The sequence below is a fragment of the Pollicipes pollicipes genome, unplaced genomic scaffold (genome assembly GCF_011947565.3).
Source record: "Pollicipes pollicipes isolate AB1234 unplaced genomic scaffold, Ppol_2.1 Scaffold_4740;HRSCAF=5597_pilon_pilon_pilon, whole genome shotgun sequence".
Taxonomy (NCBI): Eukaryota; Metazoa; Arthropoda; class Thecostraca; order Pollicipedomorpha; family Pollicipedidae; genus Pollicipes; species Pollicipes pollicipes.
The window spans coordinates 43,204,067-43,212,619 of record NW_023596545.1 but is presented as its reverse complement, the minus strand read 5'-3'; the positions used below and the strand labels follow the sequence as shown (position 1 = coordinate 43,212,619).

Sequence of the window (8,553 nt, the reverse complement as noted above, 5' to 3'; positions counted from 1 at the left end):
GATCATCTACATGTTTCATGAAGCCTATCTTGTGTTGAATAGTGTAATCATGTCAATGTTAGTTCCAGTCAGATCCACAACATTGGCAATAGTTTTAAGTCCACTTGGCATATAGTTATTACAAGTAGTTTGACTTGCTCAAGCCACCTGGCTGCATGCAGCAGGAGGCACTCAGCCTGCCAACACACACTTGTCTGCAACAAGCACTGAAAGCTTGGAGGCTTTCAAGTTGGAAATGATCCTATATAGGTAAAATGATCAATAAGCCTACAGAAAATCCAGAATTTGAAATAGTATTAAGGATAGCATATTGACTAAGTGCTTTGATACATCAGTGATTCTTTTTTATAATGTGTTATTCATTGTGGGGTAAAATTGTGCTCCAACATTGCATTGTAAAGCCCATTACCAAATGGTTTTCATATTTTATGTAAGCAAAATTGTTCAAGAATTGTCTCGTGAAGAACCAAATATCAGCTACAAATGATTGGAAATCCTCTTGTAAAGAGAACACTGATCACATTGGCATGCATTTGTACTTCTTTAATTCTACATGAAGCATAGGGGAGCCACAATATTGTATAGATGTTGAGGCTAGTAGAACATGCAGTGATTACTCTGGCATTAGTTAAAGCCGTCAGCTAGCAGCAGTTGGTGCTGGAGGAGTGAAAATAGCATGTGTATCAAGCTTTCTCTAGGGATCATCTGAATTTCCCTGGAGCATATGACTTCATTCACATTCTTCAATCCAGTTCAGGGATCACTCTGTGTGCACCAGACACAGACAGCTGTTCTATAGTTCTATGTAAGAACATATTTAAATGGCAGTGAAGCAATATGATAATAATGAGGATTGCTTATGATTCATTCCTTGGGTGCATCCAAAGTTGGTTACTGTGGGTAAATGACCTCCAATACACCATGTTCAGAAGACTCTGCCCTCAAAGTCATGATATGCATCATATTTTGAAACATTGAATGCTTTCACAGCCAGATACAATGTGACCCTAACAGTCACAAAAGTTTGTTAATATTTTTATACACCCTGAGTACCACTCCGTGCCAACAGAGACATGTGTGGAGCATTTTTCTGCACATAAACAGCCATTCCCCAGATTGAGGACGAACGACGACGAAACTGTTCACCGTGCCGGCCCTGTGCAGTCCGTCTGTCAGGCCGGTGACGGCTCGTGCTTCGGTCGTCTGCGGCAGGTACACAAAGCTGGGCTTCGCCGGCAACAAGGAGCCGCAGTTCATCATGCCGTCGGCGATCGCCATTCGCGAGTCGGCGCGCATCGGCGACCAGGCGGCGCGCCGGCTCGGCAAGGGTGTCGAGGACCTCGACTTCTTCATCGGCGACGAGGCGTTCGACGCCACCGGCTACGCCGTCAAGGTGCGCCGCCACGCGGGTCAGCGGCGGCGGCGGCGGCGGTCCGACGCCGATGGGCCGCCGGGCCGCCGGGCCGCCGGGCGCGCCGGGGTCGGTTCGGCCAGATGGGACCCGTCCGTCCATCTCGGCGTCCGCCGCAGATGCCGCGTCTGAACGGCCGGTCGGTCGCGCTCGGGCTATTTCACCAAGTGTTCCCTATAAAGGCGAAACAATTTCGCGTTTCGTGATCGTAAACGCAACACGTGGCTTTTGCAGGCATCTGTGGCCTTTTCTGTTGGTCAGTTGAGTGGCTGTTGGTGCTGGTGGCTGCCCCCGCTGCCCCGCTGTTCTGGCATACGCCGCGCTGCGTACCCTGCCCACCGATATTGACCTGTGCGCGGGTCCGTCTGGCAGTACCCGGTCCGCCACGGCATCATCGAGGATTGGGACCTGATGGAGCGCTTCTGGGAGCAGTCCATCTTCAAGTACCTGCGTGCCGAGCCGGAAGACCATTACTTCCTGCTGACGGAGCCGCCGCTCAACCCGCCCGAGAACCGCGAGTACACGGCAGGTGCGCCCGCCCCCCCCCCCAACCCGCCCGAGAACCGTGAGTACACGGCAGGTACGCCTCTTCGGCCCGCCCGAGAACCACGAGTACATGGCAGGTGCCCATCCCCCATCCCGCCCGAAAACCGCGAGAACACGGCAGGTGCGCCTCCCCCAACCCACCCTGGAGCGCGAGTACACGGTAGGTGCGTCTCCTCGGCCCCGCCCGAGAACTGCGAGTGCACGGTAGGTGTGCATCTCCAACCCGCACCGAGAACCGCGAGTACACGGCAGGTGCGCCTCCCCGACCTGCCCAAGAACCGCGAGTACGCATGCAGGTGCGCCTCCTCGGCCCGCCCGAGAACCGCAAATACATGGCAGGTGTGTATCCCCAACCCGCCCGAGAACCGCGAGCACACGGCAGATGCGCATCCCCCAACCAACAAAGATTTTCTGATTGGTCCAACAGTTAGGTAAAATTGCACCGATTGGTCTAACAATCAGGTAAAATTAGAAAGCTGTTTTGCCCGGCTGATCCCACTCATTTTTGATCAGCAAGCATTCTAGTGGCATCAATATGCACGCACACAAAAATAAGAACAACACCCGTGTATTATTCACGTGGTGTCAACTTACTGCCGTGAAATATCATGCGTGCAATGCACTGTATCTGTCGTGATCAAAACCCAACCCAACCCGACCTGAGAGTGGCAATGTGTCTTGAAATCACGCTGCCCTTCCGGCGTGCCCGGTGTGCTGACGGTCTGCCGCGTGCCATGACCGTCCGCCACGTGCCGTGACCGTCCGCACGCCTGACTGCCGCCCGCCGCCGGCAGAGATCATGTTCGAATCGTTCAACGTGCCGGGCCTGTACATCGCGGTGCAGGCGGTGCTGGCGCTGGCCGCCTCCTGGACGAGCCGGCAGGTGGGCGACCGCACCCTGACAGGCACCGTCATCGACAGCGGCGACGGCGTCACCCACGTCATCCCCGTGGTGAGTCGGTTGGCGCGGCTCGACCACTGCCACGCGCCGATGGGCATCTATCGCCTATCAGCTATAGGTGTGGTCCGGCGTTGCCTTCCGGGCAGTGACTGGTGCTCTCCGCCGTGATGGACCTGTACATGTGATAGGGGTCGAGTTATTCAGGGGAGCTGTGTAGTTATCGGTGGCCCTGTGCCGCCGGATTGGGGCTGTGGCGACTGGTGGGTGGTGTGGCTGGCTCGGGTGGCTTGGTGGGGCTCGGTGGCCCACTCGACCCGACCTTGACCCGACCTTGACCCGGGCGCAGGCGGAGGGGTACGTGATCGGCAGCTGCATCAAGCATATCCCGATCGCTGGCCGCAACATCACCTACTTCATCCAGTCGCTGCTCGCGAGCGTGAGGTGGGCGTGCCGCCCGAGCAGTCGCTCGAGACGGCCAAGGCCATCAAGGAGAGGTGAGCGACCGCAGCGGCGCCGCGGCCGGGCGCGACGGGCTCGCGTAGGCGGGCGACGGCGCTTCTGTTTTGGGTGGTGCGGGGCGGGCCTTTTGAACTCGTGTGCTGTTCTGAGTCATCAAATGCTGCTCACATGCCGTTTTAACCGTGCATGATTCAAGGTGATGCAGTGTAATTATGCCAAATGCGACTTGCGCCCATTGTAGTGACAGTTGTCGGTGCCCTGAAAGACATATGAATACCAGGGTGTCATAACAAACTGGCGGGCTCTGAACGTAGTGCCAACTGTGGCTGCAGTGGCTAGCTTATCGACAGATTAAGGACAGGGTGTTATGACTCACTAGTGCAGTACCATTCATTGTTGTATAGTTTTGTGTGGTTGTATTAGCGATCTGATTAGTTGGTCAGCCAAGGCTCAGTTTCTTTGGGTTTCTCAATCTTCTTGGTGTGCCTGTGCAACGACACGGACGCGGCAGTCCTGCCCACAACATGTGACGTAATGCTTGATTGACATGTTCTACTCTGGCTGTAGTAATTGGTGTTTTGAGCACTGCATATTGATTGGTAACTTGCCTTTTAGGTGGTCGCATATGATCATTGTAGTGTTTGCAGGTATACTGGCTGCTTCTTCAGACAGCTATGTATTTGCATGCTGGCCATTCAGTTATACTTGTACAGAATTTGTTGTATTTGTCCGAGTACGTCTTCATTGTATGTAACTGGAAGATTGGCTTCAGCTGGGCATCATTAGCCAGAGCTTCTTTGTACCCGTCAGGGTCTTGCTTTTGTAGCGCCGCCAGCGGTGCCGTGCTGCATGACGGTACCGCGGACCGGTGGCCGTTCTAAGAGGTGGCCGGCCGGCCGGGTCGTCTCTGTTCAGTGCCGCCCGATACCGGGAGCGGTGTGGTGTGAGGCGGTCTGCCCTCCCTGAGCACCCGGAGCGGGCCGGATGTGGTGTGGCCGGGCAGGAAGGGCCCCGATACGGCGCGGCGGCAGGACCGGGGCGCGCCCGCCCCGGTCCTACCGCCGCGGCCGCGGCCGCCGTCTGCCGGCCGCACGTGCACACAGGCCCCGACAGTGGAGCGTGACCAGCTGTCCCAGCACACGCGAGTGCCGGCATGCTGCAGTGGGATGGCCTGGTGCACCAACTAGATGTACGATGTTCTTGCTCGGTGCTGGGTTATCATTGTGAAACGCCGTTGATGGCAGTTGTCTCGTCGATTCGAAATCGCGTGTTGACATGGGCAACGAGCCAAACAACTTAGCAGTAGGAAATCGTGTTTGAAGGCCATTATCCGTCATATGTATGGTTCCAAGAAGTTTTTCGAGGCTCATTACTGCGAATCCGTGGGAAAGAAGTAGCCGACGGGGCGGCCATCTAAAACGGCCACCATCGCGGCGATCGTTTCGATTGGTCCAGCGGCGAGCTCACCTGAGCTTGTATTTGGTGGTCCTGGCTCACTGTCTGGTGCTGGCCGCCATCGAAGACGTACCACTGCGACTACGGCTGGACTCTGGCAGCGTGCGCTCGGCCGCGGCGGGGTGCTGATGTGGCCGCACGATACGCTGCTCGTGTAGGTGATGATTGGAGATTTAGGGCGCGCCAACTTGTGAGGTCACTGTTCGCCCAAAACGCTGCTTGCGTACTGAACGCGTGTCGCTGCGGTAATTTTCGGTCTGAAACAGTTAGTACAGTTGACATGCTGTGGCTGCGGCTGTCCGTGACTGCTGTTGTTTTCTCATGATCTGTACTACCTAGCAGGAAGGTGCCGTGAATGAAGAATGTTGCTCGTTGCGAATGTTTTACCATGTTCGCAGTAGTGCTCCTGTGGGACGTTCAGTTAGTGCACCACCGTCAAACCCGATCTGTGAGCAGCGCGTGAGCCTCCAAACCTATTTCAGGTACTCCTACATATGTCCAGACATTGCAAAAGAGTTCGCCAAGTACGACTCTGACCCGTCTAAGTGGATCCGGCAGTACCAGGGCGTCAACTCGGTGACCAAGCAGCCGTTCGAGGTGGACGTCGGCTACGAGCGCTTCCTGGGGCCCGAGATCTTCTTCCACCCGGAGGTAGGCTGTGCGACGGGCGGCGGGGGAGGGGAGGGGAGCGCCGTCACTGTCGGAACCCGCGGCAGTCCAGCCAGCCGGTCGGACGGACACCGGTGCCGAGGTGTGGTGTGGGCGCATCTGTGGCGCAGTCACTCCCGTGTTTGGTTGTGGAGTGGAGTTCGCTTTGGACGCATTTCGTATTATTGCTGGTTGGATGAACTTGCGTGTCCGGATTACATGAATACCTCCCAGCCCCACGCAATACGCGAGGCCCGACTGGCCAGCTCGACGCCCTGTCGTGCCGGCCGTGCGTCACCTGCCCTGTTCAGCGCGTGCTCTGTGCCCTGTTCAGCGCGTGCTCCGTGCTCTGTCCAGCGCGTGCTCTGTGCCCTGTTCAGCGCATGCTCTGTGCCCTGTCCAGCGCGTGCTCTGTGCCCTGTTCAGCGCGCGCTCCGTGCCCCGTCCAGCGCGTGCTCCGTGCCCTGTCCGGCGCGTGCTCTGTGCCCTGTCCAGCGCGTGCTCCGTGCCCTGTCCGGCGCGTGCTCTGTGCCCTGTCCAGCGCGTGCTCTGTGCCCTGTCCGGCGCGCGCTCCATGCGTGGCTCCGGCGCCGCGGTCCGACCTCACGCGCGCCGTCTCGCCTCGGCCGGCCAGTTCGCCAACCCGGACTTCACCACGCCGATCTCGGAGATCGTGGACAACGTGATCCAGAGCTGCCCCGATTGACGTGCGCCGGCCGCTGTACAAGAACATCGTGCTCTCGGGCGGCAGCACCATGTTCCGCGACTTCAGCCCGCCGCCTGCAGCGTGACGTGAAGCGCCAGGTGGACGTACGCCTCAAGCGCAGCGAGGCGCTCAGCCAGGGACGCATCACGGTCAGTGGCCGCCGCTGCAGCGGGGCGGGCGGGTACAGGCAGTCGGGTGTGGGCGGGGATGCGTCGCTGTCAGTGGGATGTGGGCGGGGGCGCGTCGCTGTCAGTGGGGTGTGGGCAGGGACGCGTCGATGTCATTGGGATGTGGGCGGGGGCGCGTCGCTGTCAGTGGGGTGTGGGCAGGGACGCGTCGATGTCATTGGGGTGTGGACAGGGACGCGTCGATGTCAGTGGGTTGTGGGCAAGGACGTGTCGCTGTCATTGGGGTGTGGGCAGGAACGCGTCGCTGTCAGTGGGGTGTGGGCAGGGACTCTTCGATGTCAGTGGGGTGTGGGCAGGGACGCGTCAATGTCAGTGGGGTGTGGGCAGGGACGCGTCAATGCCAGTGGGGTGTGGGCAGGGACGCGTCGCTGCCAGTGGGGTGTGGGCAGGGACTTGTTAATGTCAGTGGGGTTTGGGCAGGGACTTGTCAATGTCAGTGGGGTGTGGGCAGGGACGCGTCGCTGCCAGTGGGGTGTGGGCAGGGACTTGTCAATGTCAGTGGGGTGTGGGCAGGGACGCGTTGGTGTCATTGGGGTGTGGACAGGGACGCGTCGATGTCAGTGGGGTGTGGGCAGGGACTTGTCAATGTCAGTGGGGTGTGGGCAGGGACGCGTCGCTGTCAGTGGGGTGTGGGCAGGGACGCGTCGATGTTACTGGGGCGTGAGCAGGGCCGGGTGCAGTGAGGGTTTGAGCACCGTCAGCGCGGCGGCACATGACGTCAGTGAACTGATGCAGCTACGACCCGAAATGCATTCTGGATCGACGCGTGCCGCCTTCGCTCCTGCCGAGCGGAGGCCTGCGCCGTCGCTGGCAGCGTGAGCCGGCGCTGACTGACCGCGGCGGTCGCTGTTACAGCCGAAGCCGATGGACGTGCAGGTGATCTCGCACCACATGCAGCGCTACGCCGTCTGGTTCGGCGGCAGCATGCTTGCCTCAACGGTGGGTCCTGTCGCCGCCGGCACTGGGCCCTGGCGTCCGCCCTGGGGCGCCACCGCCCCAGGCCGCCGATGGTCGGCTAGGTGGCGCTGGACGCACACATTAATTAGTGTTTGTGGTGTTGGATGTTGTGTGTTGCGCCAGTGAGCCGGAGTATTTTGCGAAATTCATTACACGCTTGAAGCGAGTGATCTGATGGGGAGAAGGTGGTGAGTTGCCTTCTCGGGTTGTGCGACTTTTAGAGGTTCTTGAGTCGAAATGTCAGGGCAAAATGTGATCGCTGTCGCGTCTTGCATCGCACCTTTAAGCCTCATCGCTTGAAATTGCATTGGATTTGGCGGCTAGCTAGCACGGTGGTTTGTCCGGCCACTGGCGTCAGGGTTGTGGGAGCCGCGGTGGGTTCCCCGGACAGCTTGTTTCCGCTGACGCAGTCGGCGGTCTGTGTTGACCTGTCGCTGACCGGCGCCGGCCCGTCCGCAGCCGGAGTTCTACCAGGTGTGCCACACCAAGGCGCAGTACGAGGAGTACGGACCCAGCATCTGCCGGCACAACCCGGTGTTCGGCACCATGTCGTGAGCTGGGCCGCTCGCGAGACCAGCACCTCTGCTGAGGAGAGACCGGCGCCGCCGCGCGCCATGATAAGCTCACACGCGAATTCCTTTTCTTACGATTTGTAGCGGTTCTCTGTCGCGCGCGTGAGACGCCATTCCATCTCGGTTCCGCGCCGGGCGGGGTGTGGCCGCGGCAAAGACGGGGAGCTGGCGGACTGCGCGCGTCGCGTGTAGCAGCGGTGTGAGAAGTGCGGGCCAAATCAGTGCTTCGTTGTTAATTTGGATATCAGCCGCCCGCGTGTGATTTGAATATTTAAATGAATACATTATCCCTGTATTGCCAGTTGTGTGCGGGTTACGCTGTATGACCGGGCTGTCGAAGCGTTTAAGATGAGGTGGGAATGTTGTGGACGTTTCCACACTCACTTGATGGGCGCTGCATGACCTTCAGCGGTCGATGCGCCCTAAAACCCCAAATCATCATCATCCACACTCACTTGAGCGCAGCCAGGAGTTTGACGTTCGGGGTATAAGAAGCACATTAGATTAGTTTTCCGGCTGTTGAAAGGGATTTGTCGTAATCTACGATGGCCGGGGCTGGGTGATTCTGAGGTTTCAGGTCCAGGATGTCAGGGTGATGCTGGTTTTGTACCCGGCCTCTAACGTGGCTAACGCTTTTGTAATTAAATTCATGGAGTTTTCTGGGAGTCTGCGTCTAGAGTTCAGCGTATTTCCGCAGTGCAACAGCTTCG

The 8,553-nt window shown here is 58.3% G+C and overlaps 1 protein-coding gene across 1 annotated transcript in view; it reads left to right on the top strand.

Moving 5' to 3' along the window:
* The window catches only part of LOC119098420 (actin-related protein 3-like), a 17,377-nt gene extending 9,237 nt beyond the window's left edge, over positions 1 to 8,140 (top strand). The window contains 11 exon segments of the mRNA XM_037221336.1: positions 1,177 to 1,393; positions 1,784 to 1,940; positions 2,752 to 2,909; positions 3,205 to 3,283; positions 3,286 to 3,352; positions 5,255 to 5,423; positions 6,055 to 6,117; positions 6,119 to 6,190; positions 6,192 to 6,275; positions 7,170 to 7,253; positions 7,731 to 8,140. Coding sequence (XP_037077231.1) covers positions 1,177 to 1,393; positions 1,784 to 1,940; positions 2,752 to 2,909; positions 3,205 to 3,283; positions 3,286 to 3,352; positions 5,255 to 5,423; positions 6,055 to 6,117; positions 6,119 to 6,190; positions 6,192 to 6,275; positions 7,170 to 7,253; positions 7,731 to 7,826 — 1,246 coding nt within the window. The 3' untranslated portion in view covers positions 7,827 to 8,140.
* Positions 8,141 to 8,553: the final 413 nt, after the last annotated feature.